This window comes from Mastigoproctus giganteus, chromosome 12, assembly GCF_048544385.1.
Source record: "Mastigoproctus giganteus isolate SK-2022 chromosome 12, ASM4854438v1, whole genome shotgun sequence".
NCBI classification, from domain to species: Eukaryota; Metazoa; Arthropoda; class Arachnida; order Uropygi; family Thelyphonidae; genus Mastigoproctus; species Mastigoproctus giganteus.
In genome coordinates, this window is record NC_143586.1 from 53,760,796 (window position 1) to 53,779,143 (window position 18,348).

At 38.3% G+C, this 18,348-nt stretch overlaps 1 protein-coding gene across 1 annotated transcript in view; it reads left to right on the forward strand.

Annotated features, from left to right (window-relative positions):
* ACOX1 (acyl-CoA oxidase 1) overlaps positions 1–17,427 on the forward strand; it is a 175,493-nt gene extending 158,066 nt beyond the window's left edge. The window contains exon 14 of the mRNA XM_090386493.1: positions 17,023–17,427. Within this exon, the coding sequence (XP_090242619.1) occupies positions 17,023–17,076 (54 nt within the window). The 3' untranslated portion in view covers positions 17,077–17,427. The remainder of the gene's footprint in view (positions 1–17,022) is intronic.
* Positions 17,428–18,348: the final 921 nt, after the last annotated feature.

Sequence of the window (18,348 nt, forward strand, 5' to 3'; positions counted from 1 at the left end):
ATGGCTTATAACAGGGCAAATTGATGCTCCATTGGTATCCACATTAATCTCTGGCCCAAAGAGAGCAAGAGGGGAGCACCCCAACTCTTGTCTCCCTCTGCATCTTACGCTGTCAAACATTGATTCCTTGAGGAGCATGTTTCCAGCCAATTGCCTTCGGATCTTCAATAAATTTCAAATCCACCCTGATAGGTTCTGTAAAGACAAGCTCTACAGGAAGGAAATCCTCAAGAACTGCTACCAGATAATGATTCAATGATATTCATCTGCTCCTGGACATGACTGACTGTTTTTTTTTTAAGTTGTCTATTTGTATTTGACAAAGACTTTGTTTTGTCTTCATGCAATTGTATATTTTGTATATTTAATCCTGTAAATGTTAATTTAATCTTGTACATGCGTGTACTTGGGTTGAGTACGCGCATATACTCTTATAAACAAGAGTACATGCATGTACTCTTGTTTATTGTATATGTGTTCCTCTCACCTTAGTCTGTAAATATTCACACCCTTCTGGCACAGAGCCATCCCAGTGTGACCCAAGGTTTCTTGGGAAATAAACTGATTTTAATAATAACATACAAAAGTTCTTAGCCAGATGCTGGTATATATTAAAGTTTTATCAAAGGCTTATTTTCTATGAAGAATAATTTGGCATATGGGAAGCCTGATTTTTAAACGTTTACTTCCCATATGTTATTTAATTTTGCATTGAACTTACTAATAAAAAAAAAAAAAATCCTGCCTTACTCTTCACTATATTTTTTGTGACCCAGCAATTAATTATATTGTAAAAAATTTTAATCTTCTTACAAACTATTGCTATTAATTCTTTTTTTTTTTTTTTTTCAGAATTTTTGTATTCTCATTTATACTTAAAATGAAAAGATTTATATTTAAAAATAAATAAATTTATACTTAAAAAAAAGTGAGAGAAGGAATAGTAAAATACCCATTTATATCTACTTTGTTTTTAGTTTTCATCTGTGCTTAATTTGCTCTAACAAATAGTTTCCAAACTTCAAATAAGTTAGATAAGTTATAATAAACACAACATTGTAAATTATCTGATGCAACTGTTTCATTCTCCTTGAGAGCACCTCAGCATATCATATGCAGAGAAAGAGACATTGAAATATGTGCAGTTAATCACTGGCAATTACAGATAAAGTAATTACATTTTCTGTAACCCAATCCAAGATATCTTATAACTTGGTCATGTTATAAAGATCTGCTTTTGAAAGTTAAAAATCAAGGCTGCTGTGAAAAGTGGTAAGCAAACAAAAGATTAAAAGAAAGAAACATTACAGCTTTGCTTACTGATACTGAAAACTGCATCTCAACTAAAAAAGAACTGAAGTACTGATGTATCTGGAGGATAGTCACAATTACAAGCACCCTTGATAGTAGGTAGGATTCTATTAAATTTAGCAGTTTCTTGTCCATTCAAAACAGAAAAGCTACTATGAGCATTAATAATTCCATTCCCGAATATTGCTTTGAACTTTGCTGTTCATTTTTTGTCTTCTTTTTTCTTAATAAATCTGGATCTTTTTCTATAAATCAGTATTGAATTTGTATTGCTCTCTGGCTGCCATAAATGATAATTTAAGCTCCTTAAATTATTTATAACCTCAGTAAGTACTTAGCCATGTGACTATTGGTTATTGCTCATGAGCAAAGGGAGGCCTCATTGTATGGTGAAGAGTATCTGACAAAATTCATCATTCAGGTTTACTTTTATTTTATTTAAATTATTCATTGTGAAACTGCATTTTGTCTGCTTATAGGTAATACAAATTTTATAAATTAGAAAAAAAAGACAAAAGTACAGGTGTCATCTGCTATATTTTCTGCATTGTGTTGTATATTACTGCAGATGGCTATTTTTTAAGTATTACTTTGAGTGATATTTTACTTAGTCTTTTAGGGTATTGGGATATGCACTCTTAAACTGGTATATGTGGTCACAGGAGAAGTTTTCAAATAGCTATAAGGAATGTATTGATAGTGAAAAATATATATATAATAAAAATATGTTGCTTGTGTAGTAAACAAAATGAATGAATGTGATCTTCTGGTTATGTTAACTAATGCAAATAGTGTATGGCTGACTCTGGTATGGTGCTGTTACAAGTAAAATGCAGTTTTAGCATTAGCAAAGGCACATGATGCAAGAAAGCAAACTTATATATCATCAGCCAGGAAAAAAAAAAAAAAAAAAAAACCTTTATTTCACCCATACACTCACTCCAAATGTTTGTCAAGTTATGCCTTGAATCTATTTACACTATCAACTTCTATGACAGATGGAAGTTTGTACCAGCAATCAACCCCCCGCTGGCTAAAGGCAAACTTCCACACGTCTATCCTACAACCGTCTTTCCTCAATTTGAATTTATGCCCTCTCAGGTGATTATTCTGAGCAAGAGGAAGAATCCCATCAGCATTGAGCATGCTCAAACCATTCAAGACTTTATACACCTCAATCAGATCACCTCTCAGGTGCCTAGTCTCCAGACACTGTAATTTGCAAAACATAAGCCTTTCTTTGTAAGAGCAGCCCTTTGTTCCATTCACTAATCTTGTTGCCCTTCTCTGTACTCGTTCCAAGCTCTACATCCTTCTTAAAATGAGGTCTCCAGACCTGTATACAGTACTCAAGCTGTGGCCTGACCATTGCCTTATACAAGGGGATAATCACCTCCTTATCCTTTCTAGAAAAATTCCTGTATATCATTGACAAGACACCATGAACTACTCTTGCACTGCTCAGAAAACTTCATATCTGCCTGCACAATTAGCCCCCAGGTCCTTTTCATTCTCTACCACTGTCAGTGTAGTACCACAGAGTTGATACGTTACTCTGGGGTTGCTACTTCCCATATGTAGTACTTTACATTTGTCAATATTAAACTTCATTTGCCACCGCTCAGCCCATCTGCTCAACTTTTCTAGATCCTGTTGCAGCAGCGTACTGTCATTAGTGTCCTTAACAACCTTGCCAACCTTCGTATCGTCTGCAAACTTGGACATTAAGCCTGATATACCATCATTAATATCATTTATAAATACAGAAAACAACAATGGACCCAACACTGAACCCTGAGAGACTCCACTAATAACATGAAGAGCAGTGTCCATTGATTACCACTCTGTCTTCTTCCACTCAACCATCCCTTTATCCATAGCAGCAATTTGCCTCCAATGCCACACTGCTCCAATTTGTGCAGCAGTCTTCCATGTCCAATAGTATCAAAGGCTTTTCTAAGATCCAAATATATAATATCAAAGTTATTCTTTGCATCCAGTTCCTTTGTGACTACATCATAGTATCCAATCAAATTAGTCAGACAAGGCTTCCCCTTAACAAACCCATGCTGTCTTTTTTTTTTTTTTTTTTTTTTATGAGAACCCCAAACACGAGAGGTATTAGAACCTATAGTACTTAGTACCGTGCTTGGGTTGGAGGTTCAGAAGATGAAAGAAGATATTTGTTGACATTAGACTTGAACTTCTGTAGATTGTAATTTTCAGGAAATACGTATGAAGGAAGGTTGTTCCAGAAAACGGCAGTTGAATGAACAAATGAGGAAGATGAAAAGTTGGTTCTGTGGGTTTGAAGTTGGACAGTAAATGGATGTTGGCTGGTGGCGGCACGTGTTCGGACTGTTTTGAAAGAGAGAGCGGGAATTATAGAAGCCAATTCAGAAGAACAGTGCCCATGGAAGTATCTGTAGAAGAGGCATGCAGCAGAAACAGTACGTCTATGAGAAAGCGAGTGGAGAGACTCTGTTAGAGATGAATCATTAATTAACCTGACTGCCCTCTTCTGAATGGAATCAAGAAGCCTGAGAGAGGTTTTGGGGGCACCACCCCAGATGTGGGAACAATATTCCATGGCAGGGCGGATTTGCGATTTATACAGAGTGAGCAGCTGTTTGGAAGAAAAGTAACGCCGAGAGCGAAAGAGAAAACCAAGTTTTTTAGATGCAGAGGAAGCAATATTTGTAATGTGCTTGTGCCAAGAGAGATTAGAAGTCAGGGTAATCCCCAAAAGAGATATATCATTTTGCCTAGAAATCGGAGTGTCACTAAAGATAAGCATAGGAGCAGAAGAATCCTTTTTGCGAGATATAAGACAAGACTGAGTTTTAGAAGGGTTGAAATCAAATAAGTTGTCTTTGCCCCACTGGAGAATTACCTGAAGATCGGCATTTAAGGAATTGGCAGCAGATTTTCGAGAACTTGAAGCTGATTGAGCAGGACAAGGTTTCTCAAAATGGAAAGTTGAATGCAATGTGCTATCATCGGCAAAACTATGGATAGGATTTCCAGTCAATGGAAGAAGGTCATTGATATACAAAAGGAAAAGAGTGGGGGAAAGAACTGAACCTTTGGGGGACACCGGCATTAGTGGAGAAGTTAGAAGACAGAGAGCCATCTACCATCACCCTCAGTGAGCGATCAGAGAGAAAACTGGATAACCAATTACTAAAAACAGTTGGCAAACCATAAGATGGAAGCTTGTTTAGAAGACCTTTATGCCAAACACGATCAAAAGCCTTTGAGATGTCAAGAGCAACTACTTGTGTTTCACCGAACCTTTCCATTGAATTAGTCCATAAATGGGTAACATAAGCCAGAATATCACCAGTGGATCGACACTGATGGAATCCATACTGGCGATCGTTGATCAGACGGAAGGTTTCTAGGTAGTTTAAGAGTTGGCGGTTAATTGATTTCTCCATTACTTTAGAAAGAGTAGAAGTAATTGCAATGGGACGATAATTGGATGGGAGTGATTTGTCACCCTTTTTAGGAACTGGCTGGATATGAGCAAATTTCCAAGCAGAAGGAAAAACTCCTTTGGAATAAGAAAGTGAAAAAAGGCGGCAAAGAATAGGAGTAAGTTCAGGAGCACAAGTTTTGAGAACAAGTGGAGAAATACCATCAGGACCTGGAGCTTTCTTAGCATCAAGATTCATCAAAATCCTTCTGATATCCTTTTGACGGAAGACCACAGGAGGCATTGAATGGAGCGTGTTAGGAATGGTGGGAGGAGTTTTACCAAGATCATTAATACATGAGCTGGAAGAAAAATGGGATGCTAGCAGGTCAGCTTTATCCTTGGCTGAAGTGACAACAGAACCATCTGGTTTGGACAGAGGCGGGAGCAGAGATGGGCAAAAGTTGCGGCCAATAGCTTTGGCAAGAGACCAGAATGCTCGGCTACCATTAGGGCAAGAAGCAAGTTTTCTACTCTTAGCCTGTTCAAACTCTAGTTTGGACTGGTAAATAACTGCTTTACAATTGTTGCGAGCTTTGGTGTAGGCAGAAAATGAAACTGAAGAATTAGAAACAAGCCAATTACGATATGCAACATTCTTCTCTTGGACAGCCTTAGCACATTTATTGGAAAACCAAGGTTTAGATAAAGGACGAGATTTTAATGTGGAGTGTGGGATAAAGGATTCCATTCCTGCAAGAATAATTTCACTGACACGATCTGAGCAAACGTTGACATCAGAAGTTTTGAAACAGTAATCAGACCAAGGAAAAGAAGAAAAGAAGTCTCGCAGGTCATCCCATTTTGCATTCTTGTAATGCCAAACAACACGAGGTTGGGAATAGCCATGAGATAAAGGTTCCATTGGAGAAGAGACAATCACCAAGTTGTGATCTGAAGTGCCTAAAGGACCTCTCACTTCGACCTTGTACTTAGAAGGGTTGTTTGTGAGAAAAAGATCAAGCGTATTGGCTGTATGATTAGGATTGTCCGGTATTCTTGTAGGTAAATGAACAATCTGTGCTAGGTCATTAGTAATTGCAAAAGCCTCAGCATCTCGACCTGCTGGGTCGGTGTGACTGGAAAACGGAAGCCAGCTGGAGTTGTGAACGTTAAAATCACCAAGGAAAATTACCTCACTGTTAGGAAAGTTGGACTGGAGAAAGTCAAGTTGCAAAGAGAGGAAGTCAAAGAGCTCCAAGTGATTAGTGGAGTTGGGAGAACGGTAGAGACAACAGATGAATTTTACACAATCAGGTAGAGAGATTTTAAGCCAGAGAAGATCAAAGAGTGGAGATTCCAAATTGCCAAGTCTCTGACAGGGAATATCAGAATGGACATATGCACAAGTACCACCTTTGAGGCGAAAGGAATCATACAGCAAATAGTTTGGACATCTGAGATGAGAAGTAGTTGAATCAACTGATAACTGAGATTCAGTCAGAAAAAGTATATGGGGTTTGGAAGACTGCAAGTGGAAATGGACATCGTTGAGATTGGAATTAAGACCACGTATATTTGTGAAATGAATTAGGAAGTCCTTGGGAGGTTTAGATCTTTTCGCAGATAAGCTTGCTCTATTATTTTGACTATTCATGGTGTATTCAATAGTAAGAAAAAGTGGGTGGGACATGCTGTATGAAGTAATGAAATTTTTGGATATGGCGTACATGTGGTAAGAATATACCCAGATCCTTGACATAACGTGGCCTCGGCAATGCTCCCCGCATACACACTACTCGGACTCCCTCCAGTCACTATCTGGCAGAGTAGAGGTAGCAAGATTATACACTAGCTGATCCGGAAGCCTCCTAGAGAGTTACCAATAGGTTCGGTCCGGTGTACTAACTAGCGGCCGGCCTGCGAACACCGTTTTGGAGCTGTACCCTCGAAATGTAAGGAAAATGGATCTCGCCACGACATTCATCATAACCTCAAAAATCATCAATCATACTGCATGATGGAAGAGATAGGGAAGGGTTGACCGGAACTTAGCTCTAGAGACTAAACATGGGTTCCACCACTTCAAGCCTCCAATAAGCAAAGTGGTGGTATTTCACCGGTTGATGAGAGTCATCTACCACCTAGTACTGCCTGGTAACATAGAGGGGCGGCGTTCCTCCATGTGGTGTGGGCGCCACACCTCGACCCCTGCTTACGTTGGTTCACACCTGGGTGGTCACCCACCATGTACTTGTGCATGGGGGTTATACCCAGGATTACTAACAATCCCACCATCGTGAAGGTGCAAGCAGAGGATTTGGCTGTCATAGACCGTCCGGACTTTGCCGAAATTGGGTCCACTTGACTTAAGACTCACCCGAATATCAGTTCCATCAGCGTTTTAGACTCCCAGGTAGCAAGAACAGCTTGTCTGGCATGTCTGAGCTATAACTGAAGTATTTTCTAGATGATCTGCAGTGCTTCTTTAACCAGTGCCTCCATTAATTTCCCTGGAACAGAAGTTAAACTAACAGGTCTGTAATTACCTGTGTCTCCCTTTGATCCTGCTTTGTGGATTGGGGTCAGTCCATGGGTACCTCCCCTGAGTACAAAGAAGCTCTCATAATTATGGCTAAGAGTTTGCTTACTTCCTTTGCCACTTCCTTTAATATAACTGGATAGATTCCATCCACCCCAGGTCCTTTCTTGGGTTTATCTTCAACAATTTCTCCTCCACTTTACTCTCAGTTATTTCAAGATTATCTAGCTTACTGTCAGAGTTGAATACACCTCTGGCATTCCCCTCCCTGAATAACTCCTCATGTGCGAATGTCGATGCAAAATATTCATTCAGTTTGTTAGCTACCTGAGCAGGATCTTCAACAGTTGAACCATTGATATCAAGTGGACCAATCTGATTCATCCCCTTCCTTCTAGAGTTTACATAAATAAAGAACTGTTTGCTGTTTTTCTTTGCATCCTTTGCCAAAGATTTCTTGTAATCTGCCTTCGCCTGCCTAACCTCCTTTGTAACTTGGTTACAGACCAGCTTATATCTATCATAGGCTTCTGTGTCACATGTTAATTTATATGTATCCCATGCATTTTTCTTCTCTCTCGCATCTAGTTAGTTCATCTGACATCCATTTAGGCCTAAATCTTGAACAATATTTCTTTGTTGGTATGAAAAGCCTAGTGGCTTCCAAGATTAATTCTTTGAATGCTTCCCATTTTGAGTTTGCTGTTGGTAACATCATCAGTTGGGTCCACCATATAGAATTTAAATACTGTTTCAGTATTTAAATTCTATTGTAGGCCATTGTAGTCACCTTTATGAAAGCAAAAACCCTTCCCTTTACCCTTGATGGTAGTTACCTCTTTGAGTAAATTCCGCTTCAGTACACTGTGATCACTGCCACCTAGTGGTTCCTTCATCTGCAGATTCTTGATGCATGAAGAATCACTACTGATAATCAGATCAAGAGAATTACTCCCTCTAGTTGCCTCCTGAACATGCTGCTGTAGAAAATAATCATCCAATAAATCCACAAAAGCCTTGCTAGTGTGGTGCCTCCGTAGCCAGGTGGGAAGGAGCAGCAGTGCGTAGTACACGCTTCTTGATTAGACCGGGGTTCGAGCCCGTCACCACCAAATACGGAGGATGCGGAAAGGTCAAGGAATGACCACGCATATCCCGGAGCAATATGGCCTTAGTTGCTAATGCTCCTAAAAACCAAATAACAAACAAACAAACAAACAAACTTGCTAGTGTGTGAGTGACCAACCCACAAATTCCAGTCAATATCCAGGAAATTAAAATCCCCCATTATAAGACACTGTAACTGGCCTATGCTATTTCTCTGCACAATTGGTCCTTATACTCATCAGATTCATTAGGCCTATAACACACACCTACTCTCATTTTTCCTTTCCCTGTGCTTATGTCACACCAAACAGGCTCAACATTGCATTGTCCACCAACATCAATTGGAATTGTGAAATTGTGAATTATAGTGATTAAATTGTATTCAGAAGAGATGGGGGCTCTGTGACGGGCAGGTAGGAGGGTTTTGCTTCTTTTCAAAAGCTGCCCAAAAGCAATTAAATTGTTCCCACAGTATCTGATCAAGCCCAAGTGGACATTGAATCTATATGGTGTGAGATGACTTGTAATAAAACAGAGAAGACAGTTGGAGGAGAGGAGGGGAGATTACAACTGAAATGAAGGTGAGGTGTATGAAAAATGGTCTCTTTAACCAACTTGGATGGGTGTGTGATGGGAGCATGAGTGGATTATTATGAATGGCTTCAACTCACTTCTTATAGGCTAGAAATCTGGAAGTACATCAGGTGGTTCAGATTTTTAAATCCTCTGGATGACTGCTATTTATTTCAACCTGTCAGTGAAAGTATATGTAGTTCAAATATCTTTGGTCCCATATATATTGTCATGGCTTTCACCAAGGATCCAAGCAGTATCAAAATTATAACAATACAAGATGTCAATAGCAGATAGTGACCATAACATCAAATTTCCTCCTGCAGTCCTATACTATAGGACTGCAGGATTTTTTCAGCCTGGACTGTACTTGTTAACAGGAGAGATTGCTTCTACAGGAATGGGATACACTTAAATAGAAAGGGTGCAAGAATATTTGCTGATGCTATCGAGGCAGTGTTAGGTGGGTCGGAAAACTGCTAGCTTGGGGGGAGACAAAGACCAATAGATTGACATTAGCCACTGGCAGAGGTGAAAGAGATTCTTGCACTGCTTCTATTAGAATGAGCAGAAGCCTGAAAAACAAGATGCATGGTATTTCAGAGACTGCTGGGAGCCATTGCGGTACAAGTAAACACATGGGTTGTGTTAGGGTAGCTAAGAATAGAAACAGGTGCAGGTATACTTGCGTGTACACCAATGCTAGGAGTTTAGTAAATAAATTTGATGAATTTGAGGTATTGCTCAAAACATCAAAGGCAGATATTGTTGGGATATCAGAGACGTGGTGTCACACAGATATAAGGGATGCAGAACTGCAATTTGGGGAGTACAACGTCTACAGAAAGGATAGACAGGATAGGAAGGGGGAGGGGTTATGCTATTAGTTAAGAAACACATAAAAACCAAGGAAGTGAAGCCAGTCGACATCGCTGGACAGTGCAGTGTTGAGTCAGTTTGGTGTGACATAAGCATTGGGAGATCAAAATTGAGAGTAGGAGTGTCTATAGGCCTAATGACTCTGATGAGTATAATAAGGAACTGTACAAGGAAATAGAGTGGGCCAGTAAATCAGAGAGTCTTATAATGGGGGATTTTAATTTCCCAGATATCGACTGGAATTTGTGGGTTGGTCACTCACACACTAGCAAGGCTTTTGTGGATTTATTGGATGATTGTTTTCTACATCAGCATGTTCGGGAGGCAACTAGAGGGAGTAATACTCTTGATTTGATTATCAGCAGTGATTCTTCATGCATTAAGAATCTGCAGATAAATGAACCACTAGGTGGCAGTGATCACAGTGTGCTGAAGTGGGATTTACTGAAAGAGGTAACTACCATTAGGGGTAAAGGGAAGGGTTATTGCTTCCGTAAAGACGACTACGATGGACTGAGACAGTATTTAAATTCTATACAGTGGGACCAACTGATGATGTTACCAACAGCAAATTCAAAATGGGAAGCATTCAAAGAACTTATCTTGGAAGCTACTAGGCTTTACATACCAACTAAGAAATATTGTTCAAGGTTTAGGCCAAAATGGATGTCAGATGAACTAATGAGGCATATGGCAGAGAAGAAAAATGCATGGGATACTTACAAATTAACACATGACACAGAAGCCTATGATAGATACAAGTTGATATGCAACCAAGTTACAAAAGAGGTTAGGCAGGCAAAGGCAGATTACGAGAAATCCTTGGCAAGGGATGCAAAGAAAAACAGCAAAGAGTTCTTTACTTATGTAAACTCTAGAAGGAAGGGGATGAATCAGATTGGTCCACTTGATGTTGATGGGTCAACTGTTGATGATCCTGCTCAGGTAGCTAACAAACTAAATGAATATTTTGCATCGACATTCACACATGAGGAGTTATTCAGCAAGGGGAATGCCAGAGGTGTATTCAACTCTAGCAGTAAGCTACAGAATCTTGAAATAACTGGGAGTAAAGTGGAGGAGAAACTGTTGAAGATAAACACAAGAAAGGCACCCGGGGTGGATGGGATCTATCCAGTTATATTAAAGGAGGCAGCAAAGGAAGTAAGCAAACCCTTAGCCATAATTATGAGAGCTTCCTTGGACTCAGGGGAGGTACCCACAGACTGGAGATGTGCAAATGTTTCCCCAATTCACAAAGGAGGATCAAAGGCTGACACAAGTAATTATAGACCTGTGAGTTTAACTTCTGTTCCAGGAAAATTAATGGAAGCACTGGTTAAAAGCACTGCAGGATCATCTAGATGAGACTTCAGTTATAACTCGGACACAGCATGGTTTTGTTAAGGGGAAGTCTTGCCTGACCAACTTGATTGGATACTATGATGCAGTCACAAAAGAACTGGATGCAGGGAATAACTTTGATATTATATACTTGGATCTTAGAAAGGCTTTTGATACTGTTGCACATGGAAGACTGCTACACAAATTGGAGCAGTGTGACATTGGAGGCAAATTGCTGCTATGGATAAAGGGGTGGTTGAGTGGGAGAAGACAGAGAGTGGTAATCAATGGACACTGCTCGTCGTGGACTAATGTTATTAGTGGAGTCCCTCAGGGCTCAGTGTTGGGTCCATTATTGTTTTCTGTATTTATAAATGATATTGATGATGGTATATCAAGCTTAATGTCCAAGTTTGCAGACGATACAAAGGTTGGCAGGGTTGTCAAGGACACTACTGATACTATGCTGCTGCAACAGGATCTGGAAAGGTTGAGCAGATGGGCTGAGAGGTGGCAAATGAAGTTTAACATTGACAAATGTAAAGTACTACACATGGGAAACAGCAACCCCAGAGCAACGTATCAACTCTGTGGTACTACACTGACAGTGGTAGAGAATGAAAGGGACTTGGGGGTGATTGTGCAGGCAGATATGAAGTTCTCTGAGCAGTGCAGGCGGGCTGCAAGAGTAGCTCATGGAGTATTGTCAATGATATACAGGAATTTTTCCAGCAGGGATAAGGAGGTGATTATTCCATTGTATAAAGCAATGGTCAGGCCACACCTAGAGTACTGTATACAGGTCTGGAGGCCTCATTTCAAGAAGGATGTAGAGCTGCTGGAACGAGTACAGAGAAGGGCAACAAGATTAGTGAATGGAACAAAGGGGTGCTCTTACGAAGAAAGGCTTAAGTTTTGCAAATTACAGTGTCTGGAGACTAGGCACCAGCGAGGTGATCTGATAGAGGTGTATAAAGCCTTGAATGGTTTAAGCATGCTCAATGCTGATGGGATTCTTCCTCTAGCTCAGAAAAATCACCTGAGAGGGCATAAATTCAAATTGAGGAAAGACAGATGTAGGATAGACATGCGGAAATTTGCCTTTAGCCAGCGGGTGGTTGGTTGGTGGAACAGACTGCCATCCCTTGTGGTGGAGGTTGATAGCCTAAATAAGTTTAAGGCTCAGCTGGACAGGTATTTCGAACGAACAGAGGGGTGAAGTGGAAGTGGGTTTTTTTTTTTTTTTTTGGCTGATGCTGCATAAGCTTGCTTTCTTGCATCAAATGCCTCTACTAATGCTAATGCTATAGTTTAAGGGAAGTTCCTACAGCAGTGTTTTTCAGTTGGTTTTCTGCAAGTATTGCTAAGATGTTCCACCAAAAATTAATACTAACTACATTTGGATGTGCTTTAAAGTAAGGAGAAAAAATATGGAAAAAACAGATTCTCATGATGTAATTAGAGTGATTTTGTTTTTGGTCATTAAGAGAAAGATTTTTTTTATACTGAAAAATGAATAAGTGAAATAAAATTTGTGAATTTAGTGTTTGCCAATTTGTTACTCATTACCCATCAGTGGAGCTATGAGCAATCATAGCATTGATTTGTTAAGCATATATCAAGCCCGACCAGTAGAAGCCTCCGTAGCCAGGTGGGCAGGAGCAGCAATGCATAGTACATGCTTCTTGATTAGACTGGGGTTCGAGCCCATGACCACCAAATATGGAGGATGCGAAAAGGTCAGGGAATGACCACCGCATATTCCTGGAGCAATATGGCCTTAGTTGCTAATGCTCCTAAAAACCAAATAACAACAGCCCAACCAGTATTGTGAGGTTGTCACAAAGGAACTGTGTGTAAAGAATAATTCAGTTAAATTTTATCATAGCTTTTGACAGACTCACATGAACAATTTTTGCATAAATTGAAACAGAATGGCATGATAAACTAATGCAGAATGATACTACAGTGAACAAACATATGCCTAAGTGATAGCAGGCAGAGTAGTTATAAATGGCCACTTCTCATCATGGGCCAGTGTCACAAGCAAGGTTCATGGTTCATTACTGTTTCTGATACTTAATAATGACATTGATTTAGGTATTTCAAGTTAAAAACATGAAATGGGGTAAATTTCAGTTGTTTTGCAAAGTATAAAGGTACAGTAACATGAAAGAAGCAGACTTACCTACCATAAAAAAATAAAAGGAATAACACTTCTTAACACATGGGCTGTGAGTAGTGTATTCAAGATGGAGTAAATATGTATATACATAACCAAAATATCCACATGGTTGCAAAACATTCATTTAACAAACGCAAGTTGAAACACAATTTTACACTCTAATTGAAATTTCATACTCTATTTGTTTCACATGCAAAAAAAAAAAAAAAAAAAAAAAAGTTGTAAAAGCAAGTCCCTTGATTTTCCAAAGGCCTATTTAACAGGAAAAGAAACGGTGCAAAAATAAAATGCTGGAGGAAAATGCAAATACTGGTAACCCTTGTATAACACAGTAGTTATACAAAGGGTACTAGGAAAGTTTTGCAATATGACGCAACAATGAATCACAGGAAGCTGCTTGTTGCTGCATGTTGAGACATGTTCATACGTGCATAGTAGCCGCCGCGCCAAGTCGGTGGGCTCAGTTATTCATTAGTAGTGAGAGTGTGAAGTGTTTGCAATGGCATCGTGGTCACGAAATGAGATAAGGACAGTTTTGCGGTATAATTTCGTGCGTGGTTTAACCATAGACGAGTGCTTAGAAGAAATGACTCTTGCACTAGATGATGATTGTCCACATCGTACAACGATATTCAAGTGGTATAGAGAATTCCAAAGGGGAAATTTCACTCTGGAGGATTCTGAGAGGCCGGGAAGGCCACGAACGTCAGTTACGGAGGAAAACGTTACTGCTGTGAGGAAAATGCTTGACGAAAACAGGCGAGTGACCTACCAACAGATAGAGGATACTTTGGGCCTAAATGCACCAGCAATTCGTTTGATTCTGCAAGATCATTTGCACGTGAAGAAACTTTGTTCTGTCTGGGTGCCGCATCAACTGACTGAAGAGCAGATGACACGACGTGTGACTTGGTGCCGGGAGATGTTAAAAAAGTTTGATAAGGGACAATCTCGGTATGTGAACAACATCGTGACAGGTGACGAGACTTGGCTGTACTATTACGATCTGCCGACCAAGGCTCCAAACAAAGTTTGGGTCTTTGATGATGACGACACACCCGTAATTGTCAGAAAATCCCGATCTGTAAAGAAGAAAATGATAGCTGTATTTTTCAAATCGAGTGGAATTGTGGAACGTGTCGTTTTGGATACGCAGAAGACAGTCACAGCTAAGTGGTATACTGAACAATGCCTGCCTAAAGCCATTGGATCTATGAAGAACCTGCGGCCAAAGTCAAGAATGGACACCTGGTACCTCCATCATGAAAATGCTCCAGCTCACCGCGCCAAAGCCTGCACCGAATATTTGACCACGACAGGACTGAAACTTCTCGAGCACCCTCCCTACAGCCCAGACCTTGCTCCCTGCGACTTTGCACTGTTCCCGCATGTGAAAATGAAGCTAAAAGGGAGGTGGTTTTCCAGTGATGAGGACCTTCTACGGGCTTGGGACAATGAGTGTGCTTTACTCCCTAGTGAAACTTGGCAGAACTGGTTTAAAGATTGGTTTCGGAGGATGGAGAGGTGTATTGAATGTAGAGGAAATTACTTTGAAAAAATTAAATAAACAAAGCTGTATTGCAAAACTTTCCTAGTACCCTTTGTACGATGTTCCTATAATATCTTGTGTAGTGCAAAAACGTGTTATATGGGACTAAAGACCAGTAAGCAGGGTTACGTTCCAAAAGCTAACAAAAATGCATCATTTTTTATAAACTGTTTATAATACATCACGTCTTATAAACTGTGATACATATATGTCAGATAATGTACATTCATTTAATTTTCTTTCTCTTCATTGCTGCTGAGCACAATCAAACAAGAACGTTTTCTCTGTTGCAGAATATCTTCACCTTTTGAACTTTCTTCTGCAGCATCTAGATTTCATATATCTTCTGCTCTCTTTAAAAAATCAGTAATCTGGGATTGTTTACTTTTACTTGATCTTTGTAAATTGAATTGCATTGTATGGAGTCAAGCATTTTTGAAGCTCCCTTTTGAACTTTGTGTTCCTTTCAGTCGAAGGATCTGCATTCAAAAAATAAGATTCTAATTGCTTGGCTGAGTTTATGCCTTCCTGTATGCTTTTTAATGTAAAATTTGGAACTTCAGAATTTTCATCTGTGCTGTCATCCTCTCAATTTATTTGGTTTACCTCCAATGTCATTTCTGCCAGTACATTCTTGAACGTCTTCAGTAGTTATATCATCAAAACCTTCCCTTCCTACCGACTTAGCAAGTTCTACTTTCGCACTGATTCCATTTTCTGCCTGTTCGACCATATTTCCTGAATGAACTGACTCTGGCCATACATTTTTTCAACATGCACATATTGGAAACATGTGCCAGTTTTACTTCTTTGAGCGATAAAGCTATGATTTCGATACAGTCCATGATTGAGAAATGTTTCCACCTCCATCACTTCAATAGATTTGGAATCGATTTTTTCCAAAATCTATTGTAATGCATTTTAAATGTAGATATAATGCCTTGATCTAATGGCTGAATTAAAGAAGTTGTATTTGGTGTTAGGAACATTACTTCAGCATTTTGGATGACTTAAATCTTTTTGATATCCTGGCACATTATCCAATGGTAATAAAACTTTGAAATTATATTTTTCCGTTTTAAATAGTTTTCCACATCTGGCACAAAACAATTTAGAAACCATTCTTTAAATAAATCAGCAGTTACCCAAATTATGCCTAAGTTCCTGAGATGTAATTTAGGGCTGGAATTTAATTCACAACAAAGAAATTATTCCCATATTATTATTATTATTATTATTATTATTGTTATTAGCCATATAGTGCAAGGAAGCCTGAGACGTATGCTGCACCAGCCAAAAAAAAATTTCCAAGTTACTCTGAGAGAGAGAGAGAGAGAGAGAGAGAGAGAGAGAGAGAGAGAGAGAGAGAGAGAGAGAGAGAGAGAGAGAGAGAGAGAGAGAGAGGAATCACCAAGGAGGAGAAGAATGATGATATCCAGCTCAGGACCCTGGGTGTGCCAAGCCCATTCTCACCAGATGTGAGATCCTGGGGTTATGGTTCTTAAGAACAAAGTTTACTAATACATACCTGGAAAAATTTATAAATGATCAAATAAAAACCATTATAACCGTACAAAAACCTTAAAAGTCACAAATTGCACACTTTGAAGTCACAATTTTTTATAGTCTCAAACAGCATAAGTTCAATAGTACAGAATCTAACATGGGGATTTTCCAGCAAAATAAAATACGGGGATTTCCCAATAATTTTTTTTTTTTTTTTTTTTTGCGTAACGACTAGTGAGTCAACAGCAGGGATTAACAACAAAAAAGAATTGAAATGTTGAAAAATTACATCCAACATAATAGTTCAAAAAAACTGTGTTATAGAAGTACCATGTTGCGCGAGAATTGCCACAATTTATTAATTGTGTTAGAGTGAAACCGTGTTATAAAAGTACCATGTTAGTATCATTACAGGGGTTGCCTGTAATGATAACGTAAATAAGGAGTTTTCACTGTATCACATCCAGTATTTGATGTGATCCAGTATTTATTGATGTGGGGGAAAAATGGAATTGTATTATTTTAGCAATTTAATTTTTGATCTTTTTGTTTTTTTTATGCATGAGAATAATATTTCTAATTTGCTGTGCTTTATTTTGTTTTTCCAGGTCCATGAGTCATATCACAAATATTTGAAACCTGTGATTAAATCTAAAATGTAATTACCATTTTCTTCACAGTTACAGAAAACTATAATTTTAAGAACTAAGTGTTTTCCAGCTATTAGATGGATAGCTCTGCAAAGCAATCTGCTTACAAACAAATTTTGCCTTGTGAAATGAAACATGACTTTGAGAGCTTTTCTGTTTCAGTTGTATGAAAAATCGTTTTGCCTGACATGTTTTAATTTTTCTCATATAAAACATTCCAATTTATGCCATATTATATGATATATTATTGCAAGCAAACCGTAATTTCTGTGTTGACAATTTTAAAATCTGTTACCTTTATTATGTCAGTCAGTAGATTTTCATTAGTGAATTGCATATTTTTTAAAATTGCAATAACTTTTTTCCCATGTAATGTCCCTGAAATTTAAAACATCTTGATTTTTGTGTATTATTGGGTAACTTTTGTAATGCAGATAAAATTATTCTTGTTAATAATTTGTCAGTATATAGTTCTCATAGAAGATTTTTGCTGTTGATCAACTTTAGGTTAAATACCTGATTATATATATATATATTTTTTGTGGCTTCATCTGTGACTTCAGTTAGTAAAATTAAAGATTTTAAAAATTACATCGAAGGACTTTTTTTGATATGCAGTAGCACAAGCTTAAATTAGCCTGAAACCAATCTCTTGTGATGAGTTATCAAAACTTAATGGACTTTCCATATAATTTTTTTTTTCACATTATTTTCCTTGTTATTTTTATTTTATTTTTTGTCTTGTTGGTGCATAAAAACTCACTCATCCAAAAACTGTAATTTATCATCTCTCTTTCTCTCTCTTACCTCCTTATGTGTGGATATAATCCCTGCACTAATGGCATTCTATAATTTAGCTCATATATACATGTTTTGGACTTGTTTTGAATTTCTTTTATATGGGGAGGGGGACTGTAAAATTAGAGTAAGTGGGTATAACAGAAGGTGAGTAAGAAAAAGCATACAACACAAAATTTCAAGCAACAGGCAATGGGAAGAATTATTTAAATCCTAAATAATAAAATACTACAACTAAAATTTCACAGTTAGCCAGAGAAAATTTGTAGAAAATGTAAATATTGTATAAAAGGTTGTCAGAATGTCTGTAATACTTTTATAGTTGTAAAATGTCTTACATTATCAAAATCTTGTAAACATGTTGAACGTTCTTTACTCCCAGAAGTATAACAGAAGTCTAATAATCTGGCATCCACAAAAAGTTCAGTGTTACTTTATAAAATATTCAGGATTTTAGTTGTTTTTTAAGAATATGTAAGTCTTAGT